The 19,059-nt window shown below is 36.9% G+C and overlaps 1 protein-coding gene across 6 annotated transcripts in view; it reads right to left on the bottom strand.

Moving 5' to 3' along the window:
* Vps13b (vacuolar protein sorting 13 homolog B) overlaps positions 1 to 19,059 on the bottom strand; it is a 659,022-nt gene that overhangs the window by 364,296 nt on the left and 275,667 nt on the right. For all 6 annotated transcript variants that reach the window (XM_045143281.1, XM_045143283.1, XM_045143282.1 and 3 more), the window contains one exon: positions 11,340 to 11,467. In XM_045143281.1, the coding sequence (XP_044999216.1) occupies positions 11,340 to 11,467 (128 nt within the window). The remainder of the gene's footprint in view (positions 1 to 11,339; positions 11,468 to 19,059) is intronic.

The raw sequence follows: 19,059 nt of genomic DNA, 5'->3' as shown, positions 1-19,059 counted from the left end.
CTATAAACATATATATTTCTCCTAAGAAATAAAGGCTAATTGTACCCAAGTTTCCACAATCATAAAACATCTCAAATTCTACTAATGTGAAAAATCAATTATTTCATAAAATTTAAACATTGAATAAGCATAGACAATAAATAGTATACTCACAAGAAACATACAACAATTTTAAAACATAAATTTTCTAAAGTTTTGACATGTAAGGATTCTTGTAGTGATTACAATAAAACCATCTGTAATAAAATTCTACAATTATTATAAAGTAACATTATAAAACTATTATAAACTATTACATTATAAACTATAACATTATAAAACTATTATATTATTATTAACTATTATAAAAGCTGAAGCAATCACATCCATCATTTTATACTATTAGAATAAATTGTCTGTCGAAAATTGTGATTGTAATATAAAATGCTAAGTGATTTATACTGCTGAATATAAATCTGTACCAGTAAATTTTGCATTAATGTAAGGACCTGACAATCCAAGGGAAAGAAAATGAAGTAATCTGCCAGTAAGACGTCCTGAAGCTGGGGGTCAGATTATGTTCATGGAAACCATCTGGTTGGGACCCTCTGAGCCACACCAAACACAAATGATCTTTTAAAAAAATATCCTATTCATTAATGCATCACAGCTGCACTGAGTGTTACTTCATTTTTCCATGGCAACATCCTCTCTGTGTCAAGGATCCTGTTTCAGTTTTGGTAGCAACTTGTTCTTTTGCCAATACTGAACACATTCATGTGCTAAAGGAAAGGGATTATTAGAAATTCTTGAGGAACTACTTCTATTTTGATTCATACTGGGTCAAAGTCTACATATCTAAGGATCAAATGCTAAGTATAAACCAGTAAAATAAAAGAATCATTTGGCATTTTTACTTAAATAAATGACATGACCACAATGCATTCTTTCCCTGAATTTCAAGTTTATGTACCATTTAAAAAAATCTATTTCATCAGGGCTGGAGAGATGGCTTAGTGGTTAAGCGCTTGCCTGTGAAGCCTAAGGACCTCCGTTCGAGGCTCGGTTCCCCAGGTCCCACGTTAGCCAGATGCACAAGGGGGCGCATGCGTCTGGAGTTCGTTTGCAGAGGCTGGAAGCCCTGGCGCGCCCATTCTCTCTCTCTCCCTCTACCTGTCTTTCTCTCTGTGTCTGTCGCTCTCAAATAAATAAATAAATAAATAAATAATTTAATAAAATCTATTTCATCATGGTCCTTCAATACTATAGATAAGGTTTGGAAAATGTAGATTTCTGTGATATATGTGTTACATAATTGCCATCGCAGCTCACTTAAAAGGAAGTGTTTCTGAATTAATCTGAAAATCATAAGACACTGGGCCATCATATAAAATATTTTATATGTAAATGCTTTAAAATGCTACATGAACTTTAAAAAGTTACTATTTCCTCATGTCAAATAATGTATTTCTTTTCTGTTTTGCTTAAGTGTGTGGGGCATACATGTGTATATGTGTGCATGGTGAGCACAGGTTTGTTGTACAGTTACATGTACATGTGCATACTTGTGTATGGAGACCAGAGGTAGATGCTGGGTGTCTTTCTCAATTACTTTTTGCCTTACTTTGAGATAGAGTCTCTCACTGAACCAACTTAGATAGACATACTAGCTAACTGTGGGTTCCTGTGTCCTCCAGGCCCAGCTGGGGTCCTCCCTGAAGGTGCCTAGGCAATGGGGTGGGTAAGTGCATACTGAGAGAATCACTCCCTGGAGATAGACACCTCTCTCAGTTTATTGTCAGAGAAATGGGTTTATAAGCATTTGAGCATTTGAGGGTGGGGGGTAGGACCCTAAGGGAATTGGACATACCAAGCTCATTTCTGATGCCTAATTAGCATATGGGGCATTCATTCCAGCATGCAGGCTATGGGGGGGTGGGCTTCAGGTAATCTAGGGTCTCAGGGACAGGGCTGTGTGAAGACTGATAAGGAGTTACCTAGGCAACTGGCCAAAGGTCACAGCACTATGGGCAAAGCCTAAATTAAGGCATGAAAGGCTTGGAGAGGGAGTGGCTTCCTGTAGCCTAGGGGTCTTTAGCCATGCCTGGCAAATCAAGCCCCTCTCCTGAAGGTTCCAGCCGGTGCCAGGCAGTATCCAACAGCTATCATGACTCTGGGTCTCCCCAACAAAGAGATTATAAGTATGCATCACCATGCCCTGTATGGTGGGTTCTGAGGATACAAACTCAAATCCTCATGTGTATGTGAAAAGAGTTTATAGGCTAACCTATCTCCCCAGCCCAATATATTCTTTTTCACAAAACTTGAAATTTTAGAGATAGTTATATTTATTTTTAAAAAATCAGCCTAGAGAGATGGTTCAGCAGGTAAGAGTGGTTACCTCAAAAAAGGAGGAGACTGCCTGAATTGAAATCCCTAACACACACTTAAACAGTTGTATGTGGGGGGTGGGGGGGAATCCTATAGCTCCAGCCCAGTTAGGAGCAAGGACTGAAAGAATGTTAGAGGCTTTTGGTTAGCTCATTTTACTAAAAGCAGTACTTCTAAGTTTATTAAGAGATTCTGTCACAAAGGAACCTACAGATGAACAACAAAATGAAGATGCTAGATGTTCTCTTTTGGTTTCTATGTTGTATGCAAGGGGTATGTACATATATACAAACACACCCCCATATGATACATACAGATCATTTTTATATCTTTATAAGAATATAATTCCTTAGGGAACCATGTCAAATTAAAAATAAAATAAACACTGTAGACCATTACATTCATTTTTTTTCATTTTTATATTCATGTATTCTTTAATATCTACCATTATTTGAGGTAGAAGTTAAGATGTGACAAAAGACATAGTCCAGCCATTAAAAAGATTAAAATGGGGATGAACAGGAGCTAGAGAGATGGTGCAAAGGCCAAATGTCTTTGCTTAACAAACTTGAAAGACTGAGTTCTATACCTTCTATGCGAGTAAAAAGTTAGGTGTCAGTTACCCAAGCATTGGGAAAAACAAAAGATCACTCAGGCACACCAATCAGCCAATCTAACAAGAATGAATAAACAAACAAAGACCTGACCAAACATGCACATGGGGCACATATGTCTTCACACACATGCATATGTAATTCCAGCATAGGGGAGTTGGAGATAGGTAGACATCTGGGCTTGATAGTGAGCTACTCTAGTTTACCTAGCAAATAACAGGCCAATAAGAAATCCTGCCTCAAAAAAAGGTGGGCAGGTGCTGGAGAAATGGCTCAGTGACTAAGTCAATTGCCTGCAAAGCCTAATGATCTAGGTTTGATTCCCCAGTACTCATGTAAAGCTGGATACACAAAGTGGTGCATGCATCTGGAATTAATTTATAATGTTTGGAGGCACTAGTGCATACATCCTCTCTATCATTCTCTGTTCTCTCTACCTCTCTCTCTGCTTGCAAATAAAAAAAAAATAACATTAATAAAAAAGACAGTTTCTGAGCAACAATACACATGCATACATCTGAGTGAGCACCATATAAACAACCAAGCCTTCAAGTAATCACACACATATACATAGACCTAAAAGAATAAATAAATTTAAAACTATGAATACAGATCAGTGATAGAATGTTTGCTTAGCACATAGGACGTCCTATGTTTAATCCCTAGTAATGCAAAAATGTTTAAAAATATAAATACAAATTTTAACATTATAGAATTCTCAGTAGATATAAACTCTATAAAGTCATTTACTCTGCCTCTTTTGTTCACACTATAGTAGTACATGAGATAGTGTGTAATGTACTATAGGTATTCAACAAAAAAGTAAATGAACATGATTATTTTTATCAAATATTAAAAGAATTGTTTCATATATGGTATTCATAATTTCCTCCCACAGGATAAATCTAATAGCACAATTTAATAAAAGTGATTTCTCAGTCCAATGTAATATAGCTGAGGTATATTTGAGACATTATAAGTTTCCATGAGTTCAGCTTCCTCATCTATCAACAGGGAAAGATCACAGCAGTGACATAGTTACTATGTAAACTTGCTAAATATATGTATTCAATAAATAAGTATTTACTATTTGCCAGATGAACTACATTGAGCTTCATGAATTTAAAAAGGTGCTCACATTATATGTATTTTAAAATGCTGTTTACCTATATATTTAGAGGCCATCAAAATAATAAGTATCCCATTTATACAATAAAAATATACACAACTGTAATGCAATTCATTTTTCCTATTTTATAAATTATCACAAAAATATTTGGAGTATACATTGTAAATATGCCCAACTTGGGGACTTTAAAAAGTTTCAAAAGTGAACCTAAATTATTCCACCCTTTAAAAATAGAAATTAGTCAAGAGAAAACAAGAAAATTTCCTAGATTTGAAATCCAGACTTCTTCCTCCTAACAAATTACCCTGCAATGGCTTTCACTGTTTTAGTGCCTGTAAATAAGAATGTGAACTCAGTGAAACATTGAGTGGAAAACAGTTCAAATCTGCTTTTATAATTAAAGTGGCTAATAGTTCATCTGCCTATTCCTCCTCGATCCTGAAGATAAGTCAGAGAGTTCACTAGGCATCAAGAAATATGATTATCTTATCACTGGTCATGTTCCAGATGAAATTCCCTAGGAGAAAATTCAATTGCCTAGCTTAACTGGCTTGATTTGAGTAGACACTTTGATTGACATTCTCAACAAAATCATACAAAATGTGAAAAGTAGTCCTCTAAGAAATAGTAGATAATTATTTGAGGCTTCAGAGATTACAAAAACAAATAAAACAAAACAAGAAATGTTATAGGATAGTAGCCCAAACTTCAATGTATATGAGAAAAAAAGCTGAGTTTGGCAATAAGAAGAACAACACTGTCCTTTCTTAATAATTCAGGTCACAGCATTTCTATCCCATCAGCTTCATGTCACTGCTAGTCACATACTTGAAGAATAAAAATGGAGCTTTTTGAATATTAGATCTTTGCTGATAACCATATATATGGTTACCATATATACATACATATGGAGAGATGACTTAGTGGTTATGTGCTTGCCTGTAAAGCCTAAGGACCCCGGTTCAAGGCTCGATTGCCCAGGACCCACATGAGCCAGATGCACAAGGGCACACGCGTCTGGAGTTCGTCTGCAGTGGCTGGAAGCTCTGGTGTGCCCATTTCTTTCTCTCTCTCTCTGCCTCTTTATCTCTCTGTCACTCTCAAATAAATAAATAAAATAAACAAAAAAAGTTTTTAAAAAAATGAAAAAACAAAACCAGCAAAGAACAAAGGACTTGATGATAATTTACAATTAAAAGGCTCCCAAATCAACATCACATTAAAAAATGTCTAAGATAACATAATATGCTTACTTAAAATGAAGAACCATGAAATAAACTGCACATGTACCAAAGGTGGTGACGGCAAACTTTATCATCTGTATTTTATCAGATTTAAAAGTAAAATAAAGGAAAAAGGGAATCACAATCAACTTATAAATGATTGATAATGACATGAAATTAAGTGCCATTAATAAGGACATTATATCATTATATCAAAGCAAAAAAAAAAAAAAAAAAAAAAAAAACAACTTGCAAAAATGGTAAAAGCAGGCCGGGCGTGGTGACGCATGTCTTTAATCCCAGCACTTGGGAGGCAGAGGTAGGAGGATCGCCGTGAGTTCAAGTCCAGCCTGAGACTACAGAGTGAATTCCAGGTCAGCCTGGGCTAGAGTGAGACCCTACCTCAAAAAAAAAAAAAAAAAAAAAAAAAAAAAAAAAAAAGCCAAAAAAAAAAGAAAGAAAAAGAAAAAAAAATGGTAAAAGTAGAAGTATTCTTATCATTTTATCCTGCAAGTAAACCATAGAGATCCCAAAGTTAACATTCACAATCTGACCATAGCTCTAAAATTCTGCACTCACTGAATCTGCCTGAGCTGTTTCAGTTTCTCCTCCTAACACTTCTGATCACTACCTTAGTTTCTGTCAACAACACTTTCGCTCCTACTTACATTTTTAAGTGGGCCACTTGGGCCACTGCTCTTTCAAGCTAATGATTTTCTATTTTTTAACCATCTATACTACAACTTTCCAAACTGTTTCTCTCCTATAAATATGTTCTTCAACTCCAGATATGAAAAATTTACTAGTATGTACCTGGACAGGCATTTCAAGTAAGTACCTTTAACCACTGAGCCATGTCTCCAACTTCCTAGACAGGTATTTCAAATATATGCATATATTAAAACTTTTTTCTCTCTGCTAACTACAAGACATTTTACTAATTGATTAGCATCACTATTTAATTTACTCCAACAACAACAACATAAAAAATGGAAGATGGGTGACCACTTAAATTCTATCACATTCCCTTTAACCCACTGGTCAGTAAGTTCTGTTAAATTATAGCCAAGCCACTCAGTTGTTCAACTGGAATTAAGGCCTGGTGTTCTGAAAACATAGTTTTATATATTTTGTTTATTATTTTGGTTGTTATAATTAGCAAGATAAATCTGATCCCTGTTATTTCACCCAGGTCAGAGGAGGATATTTTCTAGGATGTTATAATTCAGAATACTGATGTCATTACATGTTAGCTGGTAGACATAAAGGCTTTTGCTGCTATTTGGAGTCTTAAATTGGAATACAGTGCATAACTTAGTATAATTATTCCTGCCACATTACTCAACTGCTTGTCGAATTTCTTAAAATGGTATCAAAACATTCAATTCATTATAGAATGGGTAGGAAGGGATTTTCCCCCAGCTGAATGAGTTTCCCAAACTTGTTTTCAACAACTGTATTGACAATTTTCATATGTGTATGTAATGTATTTTGTCCAGAATCCCCTTCCGTTACCTTCTCTTATTCCTTTCCCACCTCCACCATTCCTTTTACATTGAACCACTGAACTACTACTTCCCTAATTCTGCTTTCCAGCTAGTCCCTAAAAGAGGTGTTTTTGGGTTTTTTTTTTGTTTGCTTGTTTTTGAAAGCAGGGAGAGGGGCATGAAGAGGGAGAGCAATATATGTAAGTACAATGATTGTGATGGGGAGGTAATATGATGGAGAATGGAATTTCAAAGGGGAAAGTGGGGGGGTTGCCACGGTATATTTTTTTATAATCATGGAAAATGTTAATAAAAATTTTTTAAAAAGAGAGGGAGAGCAAGAGGGAGGAACAGAGAGAATGGGGTGCACTAGTACCTCTTAACTACTGCAAATTAACTTCAGATGAATATGCCACTTTGTGCATTGGGCTTTATGAGGGTATTAGGAAATCAAACCTGGCCCTTCCAGCTTTGCAAACAAGTGCCTTTAACCACTGAGGCATCTGAACAGCTAATTTTTTTGTTTTTTTTAATCCAAAGTTGGGTTTCACTCTAACCCTGGCTGACCTAGAACTCACTCTATAGTCACAAGCTGGAGTGGAACTCACAATGATCATCTTATCTCTGTCTGCAGAGTTCTGGGATTAAAGGTGTATGCCACCACAGCCTGCTGTGAAAGAGGTGATTTTTAACTACTATTTAGTTCATTATAACACAGTGCTTAGGATCACAGTAACCTTTAACCAGCTAATTGTTCTTAATGTCTATTTTATTCTAGACAACAAAATGGTGCCGACTGGTTCTTGTACAAATCACTGAGAACTCAGATGTGATACTATCATGTCATTGAAATATAAAATGACCCAGTGGGTGCTGTAACTGACAGGTATTCTAATCACGAGGGATGAACCACATCAATGGATGAGTGCAATGATGAGAACTCAGCTAAATAGGTTGCCAGGAGGTGAAGTTTAGCTGGTTGGAGGTCCCTATTCATTTCTCTCTGCTCACCAGCTGCCACACCCTTCCATAAAAATATATTGCTCAGCACATGCCCAAAGACAATGGAGCCAGACAGCCATAGCCAAAGTACTGAACTGTGAATACAAAGATTCTTCCTTTGAGTTGGTTTTCTCAGGTATTTTGTCACATAAGTAGGAAGCATAGATACAAATTCACCAGGAATACAGCAGTGCTTCCTCTAGGGATTCACAACACTTTTGCTGAAACTATCAATAGTCTTACTGAGTCAAAAAAAAGTTTTCTAAACAACCTCATTAAGAGGTGCTCCACATAAGGCACCTCAAAATAGGACACTCACCCTTTCCTAATAGACTGTAAGAACTACTAGATTTCTTTAGTCTCCTTAATATCTCCTGGGACACATAATAAAAATGACTTGCTGAATATAGAAATGAAAGGAATAACAGTGGAAAGAAAGACTGCATTTGAAAATGTATTGATGGCTGTTTTAAATAATGAATAAATTAACTTAGATATGAGTGTTTAAAAGGTTAAGGTGCTTACTTGTAAATGTAGAATAGAAATATTTTATCAGGATTTTAAAAAATACACTGTATATTAGAAAGGATATATGAAAGTTCAAAAGTCAGGAAGAAGACATTTAGAAGCATACTTCCTTGTACTTTACTTTTAAAAGGTATTTTTATTTATTTATTAGGGAGGAAAGTGAGACAGAAGAGAGGGAGAGGGAGAGATAATGGACACTCCAGGGCCTCTTGCCACTACGAATAAACTTGTGATACAGGCACCACTTTATGTGTCTGCCTTTATGTGAGTACTAAGGAATCAAAGCCAGGCCAGCAGGCTTTTCAATTGAGTAAATGCCTTTAGCCATGGAACCATCTCTCCAGCATTATACTCTACTTTTAAACACCAAGGCAACCAGAGGAGAAGACAAGGTAAATAATTTTTTAAAGCACATAAACTCACAAAAAAGAGACTGTTTTACCATTATAAGAACTCAAATATGTGTATAGTGTATGTGGTATGTGTATGGGTGCGATATAAACATGTAATAGACTTTTACTAGAAGAGATTAGGGAAAATGAACAAAAGAAGGACATTTCTATCTTAGAAAGAAAAGCTATGTGTGAAAATCAAACAATGATGTAACTATATAACAGTATGTGAATCAAAATTAAAGTTTGAATTTTTCATCCAACTCTACTATATATTAAATAAGTCTCAAAATAGGTGTAAAATATGTCTTTCCTTTGATTGAATTACGTTTATCTGAAACTCACAACAAATGAGAAAATTAATAGCAATAAATACCTCATATTATTTTTTGAAAACTTCCATAACTATAAATAATAGCTAATATATTAAGATAAGTTAAACAATTTTGAAGTTTTATATGTTATTTTAATTAAAATTTAGATTTTCAGTTAAGGTGCTTGAGCCTGAGGAATCAGGCTAAATTCCCAAACACACACCTAAACCAGATGCACAGTGCTACATGTTTCTGGAGTTCATTTGCAATGGCTAGGGGCCCTAGAGAGCACATTCATTCTATCTCTCAAATAAATAAATAAAATATCTTTTTAAAGTTTGGATTTGAAGTTGGGCATGCCTTTCATCCCAGTACCTGGGAGTGAGAGGTAGAAGGATCACCATGAGTTTGAGGCTACCCTGAGACTACACAGTGAATTCCAGGTCAGCCAGGGTTAGGAGAAACCCTACCTTGAAAAGCCAAAATAAAATAAAATAAAATAAAATAGAATAAATAAAAAAGGTTGGATTTGATTACAGTGCTGAGAAGTATAATTCCTGTTTATATATTGCATTTTAATTTCAAAGCAATATTTAAAAGAAGGAAAACATAAGAATGAAATGAGTTGATACCATAGAAATCTTTCTCGTTGGAGACTGCCTAAAAGATATAACCCTCAAAACTAGTAAGGGGCCAGCACCTGAAAAGTGGGGATCTGGTAAGGGTAGGATGAAGCTTAAGCTTAAAAGATTTTATTTTATTTTTTTCGTCTCTAGTCTGTAACTCCCAGTACCAGAGATTGGTTGCTACCAACACTGAGCTGTTGATCAGGAGACCTACAAGGTCTCCAAGGCAGCTTTCTGTCAAAGCCCTTGATTACCTGCTTGATACAAAAGCTAAAACCCTATTGCTGAAGACACCATATGCTGCTGACACACAGCACAAGAGACCTGGCTGGAATTCAGAAGAAAACTAGTGCTCAGGCAGCCTGTCTAGTGCTGTAAAGCACTATGCAAGCTACTGGGGGAAAGTAGCCAACAAAAGTCTGACCAACCAGAGGTCTAAGCTACTCAGAAGCAAACACCCTCACATGATGTAAACACCACTGCAATAGAGGCACACAGCCTCAAATGGGTAACTAATAGCTTTCTGATTGGCTAAAGATCCCCTCAGTGCAAAGGAACACATATCTGGAATTGGGAACCAGAATCCTATGGAGACAAAGATTATGTGCTCCAATGTCAAGCTCTTTTTGGCTAAAAGAGGGGTTATAATACTTCAAATTCCTCCTAAATTAATAATGATTATCCCATTTAAATTATGCTGAGTTCACTCTCCATGGGAGAATCTGGTCTTTTTCAAAAGATAGTGAGATCAGAGGAGATAAACCACCCCTCACAGTACAGCCAAGCCACAGCTGAAACGACAGAGGAACTGAGGAGATAAGCAAGAGTGCTGCTTCCATACTGCACCTGATAGTGCCAGGGTAAAGGAGACAGGCCCGAGGATACTCAATACCTACCAAAACAAAGATCCAGAGGCTCCTAAGAGCTCATCACTGTAAGTAGACTTAAAACTCAACCACTATGGCTCAGGGAATTTTGAGGAAGAGGGGTGGAAAAATTGTAAGAGCCACAAGTTGAGACACCATACCCACAGGCATTTCCTCCCCCCAAAAATAACTGATTACTGCTCCCACAATGTATCAACTACAACTCTATGGGGAATACTTGCAACCCCACTGAGAAGGTTCCCAAGAGATAGGGGCAGGGACAAGGAAAAAGAGGGTACCAACACATGATGTATCCATGTAAAACATCTTGTTAATAATAATTATAATAATAAACATTAAAGACATTTCAAAATTTTCATAGAGCATGTAATTCATCTAATTTTATTTATAATAAGAAAAAAAAAAACAGGCCTGGAGAGATGACTTAGTGGTTAAGGCACTTGCCTATTAGGCGTAAGCACCCAGGTTCGATTCACCAGGACCCATATAAGCTAGTTGCACAAGATGGCACATGCATCTGGAGTTTGTCTGCAGCAGATGGAAGCTCTGGTAAAACCCATTTTCTCTCTCTTTCTCTAACTGAATCCTTTCTCTCTTTCTCTAATAATAAATAAAAATTAAAAAAAGAAAAAAACACTATTTTTAACTAAATTATGGAATAAGAATGAGACAGATTAGATTGTCAGAAAAATTATATCAATATTAAATATGGAAAAAATTAAACACTATAGAAATTAGATCCATAAAAATTGTAATTTCAATTTTACCTGTAGTGTGAGACTCTTTACTGCATTCCATAATATTCCAATAAATTCTTTCATTCTTTCTTCAGGACTTCTACAGCCTTCAGACATATTCAACATGGCCTTCACAGGAACTGACAAAGGCCGGGATTCTAGGCATAAAAAGAGCTAATTATTTATCAGAGACATAACTTATAACTTTACACAACCATGTTGATAATATTTTCAAGATTATTTGATTAAAATCATAGCAACCATATGAGATTATGTATATTCCATTAATTAATATATCTTATGGGGTTGGTAATTTTTCCAATGATTCATGGAATTAAAGACTGAGAGGTCAAACTGTGGAGTAATAAAATATTGTATATAAGAGGGGGCCTTCTAATCAAGATGGCAGACTCATAACCATGGTAGAGTTTGGGGGTGAAATCAGACAAGATTTATGGGACCACTGCAAGTAGCAGCAGGAACCCATGGGGTGCCCATAATCACACACCAACTGTACTTGAGTCCCCCCCCAAACCCTTTGCTGCCCCTACATGTTAGTGCCCCACCCCTGCAATTGTGGCACACCCTACATTACCCTAGCCAGTTTCCCATTGTCCCCACCATATGTTACCATTCTCATCAGATAGTTCTGGTCTTGGTCAACTCCTCTGATTGTTGGCAGCATCCACATACCAATACCTCCAAACCAGCCAACTCCATGAACCTGGTCTAGCCTGGTCCATGGATCCAAGAAGCACCACCACCTCCCACTGCCCCACTCCCCTTCCCAACAGTGACACTACTTAGGGCATCTCTTCTGCATCAGATGGGGAAGATAGGAATATTTGCCAACCAACCACCAGGGGGAAACAATGAGTACTCCACAACCTGGTAAACTGGGTACAGTAGGTGAGCAGGGCCAAGTGCTACTGCCCTTGGACCCCATTAAAGGATAGGCATGGCTATGATCTGGCAGAGGAGATTCCAGACATCCAACTGTAGCCTATGTAAGAACCACCAGCCCAAAATTGCTGTCACAAGTGTAACCTCTACAACCTGCATATTCATGGATACAATGCCATCCAATCCAGTTCAAACCCAAAAGAGAACACTCACTGAAGGTCATACAAGGATAGATAATTTTTTACCCCTTTAAAAAAACATTTGACCCCAAAACAGAGATATACCAATGTAAAAAGAATAAAATTTAAAAAGAACAGCAACAAAAGACAACAAAGAGATCTCCATCAAAAATGCCTAGTTCCATACAATGAAGTCTCCATAGAAGGAATAGAGAAAGCAACAGAAATAGAATACCCAAATGAAAGCACAATAGGCTCTGTTACCTTGACCAAATAAACTGCTGAACTGGAAACAATCACCAAAATAAATAAATAAGTAAATAGCCAGGTGTGGTGGCTCATGCCTTTAATCCCAGCACTCAGGAGGCAGAGATAGTTTGAGGGCACCCTGAGACTACATAGTGAAATCCAGGTTAGCGTGGGCTAGAGTGAGACTCTACCTTGGGGGAAAAAAAGGAAACAACCAAACAAAGAAACAAAATCACATAAATAAAATACAACTGAATCATTTCTTAGTGAAAAAAGCTTTCATCAGCAAGCTTAACTTAATTAAAGAAAATCAGGGAGGCCTCAATAAGGAGATAAGTGAGTTGAACATGAGTCCACAAATAGAGGATCTCAATAACAAGTAAGCTTGATCAAGACATGATTAAATACAAAATGAATTCTAATAAGCATCAAGAAAATCAGACCATGACCTGAAAATGGAACTTAACAAAGGGATGGAAACAATACAAAAAAAATGAAACAGAAAATTAAATTGAAATAGATCTTGTAAATACCTCTCCACAAACCCTTAGTAACAAGAGTTAATCATGTGGAGGATAGAACCTGAGATCTAGAAGACAAGAAGAAATTGTTCAGGGCTCGAACACTTTAATAAATTAAAAAAACCATGTGAACAGAGTATGGGGGAATGATATGATCCCTTAAAACAATCAAGCATCTGAATCATAGTGCTGCAGTCAGTTTTGCATTGCTGGTAGAAATCACGCAAGCAAGAGCAGCTTCTGGGAAAAAGAGTTATTTTGGATTACAGGCTCGAGAGGAAGCTTCATGGTGACAGGGGAAAATGATGACATCAGCAGAAGGTGGACATCATCCCCTGGCCCACATATAGTGGACAACAGGAACAAGAGAGTGTGCCAAACACTGGCAAGGGGAAACTGGCTATAACACTCCTAAGCCCACTCCCAACAATACATTGCCTCCAGGAGGTGTTAATTTGGAAATATCTATCAGGTGGGAACCTAGCATACAGAACACTTAAGTTTATGGGGGACACCTAAATCAAACCATGATCCATGGGTATACCAGAAGGAGAAGAAATTCAGGCCAAAAGTATGGAGAATATATTCAACAAAATTACTGAAGATAACTTTCCCACCCTCTCAAAAGAGACAGCCTAAACAGACTGAACCAAAGAAAAAACACTCCAAGGCATATCATCATTAAGACTATAAACAACAAAAACAAAGAGTGATAAAAGCAGAGAGAAATAAACCATTAAATATGAAGGTAGTCCCATAAGAATTACCTCAGATATTTCAATGGAAACCCTGAAAGCCTGATGGGCTTGGAATGGAACACTTCAAAGTATAAAAAACTATGGCAACCAACCCAAACTACTGTACCCCGGGAAAGGATCCCTGATAATAAAAGGAGAAAGGAAAATTTTCCACAATAAAAGCCACCTCTACAAAGCCAAACATAAAAAGAATACTTCAGGGAATACAATATGCACAGGAGTCAAATAACCAACCTCAAGAACCTACAAGAAGAAGAACACAATAACTAAAACTAGAGCAGGACTGAAACCATACAAAGCCCAAAAAAGCACCAAACCCCAGAAAGCCTCCAAAATGGCAGGTATTATATAGAACTCAGTGATAACCTTAAATATTAATGTTCTTAACACTCCCATAAAAAGACACAGGGTGGATCAGAAAAATGGACCCTTCTATCTAATGTCTTCAAGAAATCCAACACATAACTAAGAATAGACACTTCTTCAGGATAGAAAATGAGTTTCTAAACAAATGGAAATAAGAAATAAGTGGGTGTGGCTACATTAATATCCGATAAAAGTCTTCAAACCAAAAGTCACCAAAAAGGCCACTTTTGACTCATCAAGGGAACATTCCAACAAGAGGATGTCACAAACATAAGTCTATGTGCACCACATTTTATAAAACAAAACCTACTTGACAACAAACCAGAAATAAAATCCAATATCATCATAGTAGGGAACTTCAGTACCCCACTGTTGTCAATAGATCATCCAACCTGGTTCTTTGAAAATAAACAAGATTGATAAACCCTTAGCCAATTTGATTAAACAAAAAATAGTGATGTCTCAAATTAATCTAGAAATGAAAAGGAAGAGGTCACAACAGACATCAATGAAATTGGAAGAATCATCAGGATGTACTCTAAGAAACTGGATAATATGGAAGAAATGGGTGAATTCTTAGACATATACCACCTATCAAAAACTAAATTCAAAGCAAATAAATCTCCTAAACAAACTTATTATATCCACTCAGATAGAAAATGTACTCAAGGGCTGGTGAGATGGTTTAGCCGTTAAGGTGTTTAAATGCAAAGTCTGAGAACTCCTGGTTGAAGCTACAGGTCCCACATATGCCAGAAACAATGACACAAGCCACAATGTCACACATGTGCACAAGAGAGTGTACACATCTGGAGTTTGTTCACAGTGGTTGAAGGCCATGGTGCACCCATTCTCTCCCTATCCCTATCCCTCTTTCTCCCCCCCCCCAAATAAATAAAATATGTCCAAAGAGATATTGTAATCAAAAACCTCCCTAAAAGGAAAAGTCCAGAAATGGATAACCAATTTCTGCCAAACCTTTATTGAAGAGTTGAAACCATTTTGTCTCAATCTGTTTCACACAGAGAAGAGAGAATGCTCCCCAATTCCTTCTATGAAGCTACCAAAACAAGTCAGCTACAAGTAAACTATAGACCTGTATCCCTAATGAATTTAGATGGAAAATCCTAAACAAGTTCCTTGAAAACTTAATTCAATGACACATCAAAAGCATTATATACCTCAATCAAGCAGGATTCATCCCAGGGATGCAAGGATAGTTCCACATACAAAAATCATTAATGTCATACACCACATAAATAAACTTAAACATAAGAATCAGATGATTATTTCAACAGATGCAGAGAAGTCCTCCAACAAAAAACAACATCGCTCCATGATCAAAACATTGGAGATACTAGGCATAGAGGATTAATACCTCAACATAATAAAGGCTTTATACAAAGCATTTAAAGCCCACTTAATAGAGAAAGACTCAAGGAGTTTGAGTGCCCATTTTCACCACTGCTCTTATACAAAGTCCAAGCCAAGGCAATAAAACAGAAGAAAAGAACAAAGGGAATACAAACTAAAAAGAAAGAAGTCAAACTAGCCCTATTTGCAAATGACATGAAACACTCTACCATAAAACTTCTAAAGGTGATAAATCCCTTTATCAAAGTAACAGGATACAAAATCAACACACAAAATTCAGTAGCCTTCCTATATACAAAAGAGAAATATACAGTGAAAGAAATCAGCAAGGCTATCCTGTTTTCAACAGCCACACCCAGGAAACAACAACAACAAACAAATCAAATACCTTGGAATAACACTAACCAAGGGTATGAAGTACCTACATAATGAAAACAAAGTTATTCAAGAAAGAAATTGAGGAGGACATAAGAAGATGGAAAGACCTCCCATGCCCCAGGATAGGCAGAATTAATTTTGTGAAAAATGGTTATTGTACCCCAAACACAATATACAGATTCAACACAATAGCCATAAAAAATCCCAGCATCATTCTTCAGAAAGATTAAAAAAAAAAAAAACCTCAAAGTTCATATGGACTGGCAGAAGGGATTGAATAGCCAAAAATGTGCTGAGCATAAGAAATATCTCTGGAGGTATCACCATATCTGATCTAAAGCTATACTATAAAGCCATAGAAACAAAAACAGCATGGTACTGGTATAAAAACAGACATACAGACCAATGGAACAAAATCAAAGACCCAGCCCTTAGCCCAAGTAATACAGCTACTTGTTCTTTGATAAAGAAGCAAGGAATGTACACCGGAGTAAGACAGCATCTTCAACAAGTGCTGGACAAAATGGATAACCACATGTAGAAAAATGAATAGACAAATTCCTCTCACCATGCACAAAAACCAACTCCAAATGGATTAAAGACCTCAATGTAAGACCTGGTACTATGAAACAGCTAGAAGAAAAAACAAATAGGGGGACCTATTCATAATATAGGAGTTGGGAAAGACTTCCTAAAGAATTCCCCAGTAGCCCAGGAAATGAAAAAGTCACTCAGCCAGTGGCATCTCATGAAGCTAAAAAGCTTTTGAAGAGACAAACATATCATAGACAGAGCCAACAGACTACCCACAGAATGGGAGAAAATTTTTGCCAGCTACACTGATAGAGGCCTAATATCAAGAATTTACAAGCTGGGCATGGTGGTGCACGCCTTTAACCCCTGCACTCAGGAGGCAGAGGTAGGAGGATTGACATGAGTTCAAGGCCACCCTGAGACTACATGGGTAATTCCAGGTTGGCCTGGGCCAGAGTGAGACCCTAGAGACCCTACCTTGAAAAAAAAAATAAAATAAATAAATAAATGAAAGAAAGAAAGAAAGAAAGAAAGAAAGAAAGAAAGAAAGAAAGAAAGAAAGAAAGAAAAGAAAGAAAAAAGAAAGAATCTACAAAGAACTCAAAAAACTAAGCAATATATAAAGAAAACAATCCACTCAAAAAAAAAATGGAGGAGAAATCTGAAAAGAGTATTCTCAGTGGAAGAAATACAAATGGCTAATATTTAACTTAACAAAATGTTCAACATCCTTAACCATCAGGGAAATGCAAATTAAAACAAATATAAGAGTCTACCTTACTCTAGTCAGGATGTCAATCATTAAAAAATCAAAGGAGGATAAATATTGGTGAGGATGTGGGGAAGAAGAATACTCATTCACTGCTGGTGGGAGTGTAAATTTGTACAACCACTATGAAAATCGATATGGAAACTCATAAAACAGATGTAAATGGAACAAACAACTAACCCAGATATTCCCCTACTGGGCATCCATCCACATGCAGCTAAAAAAAATTATCAGGGAAAGATCCAGCAGAAATCTGGAAGGAAGAAAGTTCACAAATGGTTAGCCTGTATAGTGCTGTAAAGTGCTATATGAGCTGCAATAGGAAAATGGCCAGCACTGTTGTAAGCAAGCAAGGGACACTGGTTTATGGAAGCAAACAGCCTGACAAGACATACACACCTGTGCAATAGTGGCACCCAGCCTAGGTGGGTAACCAAAGGCTTTCTAATTGGTTCAGAGATGGGCTTAGTGGAAAGGAACCCATAGCTAGAATTTGGAACTGAGTCAGATATCTATGGTGACCAAGATTATGTTCTCCAACAAGAAGTTCCCACTAGTTTTTGGCTAAAAGAGAGGCTACCCCCATTTAAATATCTCTAAATTAACAGTGTTTATCCCCTTTAACCTATGCTGACCTCACTCATTGAAAAAAAATATTTTTTTTAAAGGCAGCAAAGAACTGAGGACAATCAAAATCTATCAACAAAACAAGAAAAGACAGGTGACTTCCTGGCAGGAGATGAACCGCTCTGCCTACATCAGTAAGGCCCAGGGGAAACCACAGAGGACAGTGTTGCTTCCAAAGTGAGCATGACAAGCTGTGCCAGGGTGGTGGAGGCAAACACTGAGGTTACTCAAAACATACCAAAGCAGAAATCCAAAAGTTGCTGAGAGATTAACTCTAAAGTAGACTTGAAACATACCCACTAATGCTCAGGGAATATTGTGGAAGAGGGGATGAAAAGAATGTAAGAGCCACAGGAATGCAGGGAATATCCAGGGGTATTGCCTAACCTCCCACAATGTCTGACTGCTGCTCTCACAACTGCTAACCTACAAATCAATGGTGAATACTAGTAATCCACTGTGTTTGACCACCAGTGGAATGGAGGCAGGTAGGAGGGAGATGATGGTACCAACACATGATTTGTCCATATGAAGATTCTACATAATAAAAGGAAGTGAAAAACAAAATTTTTTTTAAATGTTCTATTTATTCATTACAAGAAGATTGTAAGTTCGGGAATACTCATTCAATTTTAACTTATTCATTTTTAGTATAAAAATAATAATCAAAAAGCATGTTTTAAAAGCCAGACGTGGTGGTGCATGCCTTTAATCCCAGCACTCAGGAGGCAGAGGTAGGAGGATTGCTCTGAGCTTGAGGCCACCCTGAGACTCCATAGTGAATTCCAGGCTAGAAAAAAGAAAAAGTATATTTCTATAATTTATTTGTTCTATACTAAAGAGACAGAAAATAGGTCTTCTCATATGCAAAAATTTCTGGTAACAGTATCATACACATAGATTATCTTTTTGGTTTCCATTTTTAAATTTTATTTTTGAGAGACAGAGAGAATGGGCACATCAGGGCTTTTCAGCCGCTGTGAATGAATTCCAGATGAGTGCACTCCATTTTGCGCATGTGTGACATTGCGTGCTTATATCATTGTGCATCTGGCTATGTGAGACCTGGAGATGTGAACATGTATTTTTGGG

The sequence above is a fragment of the Jaculus jaculus genome, chromosome 2, assembly GCF_020740685.1.
Source record: "Jaculus jaculus isolate mJacJac1 chromosome 2, mJacJac1.mat.Y.cur, whole genome shotgun sequence".
Lineage (NCBI taxonomy): Eukaryota > Metazoa > Chordata > Mammalia > Rodentia > Dipodidae > Jaculus > Jaculus jaculus.
This window is presented reverse-complemented; position numbering and strand designations above follow the sequence as displayed.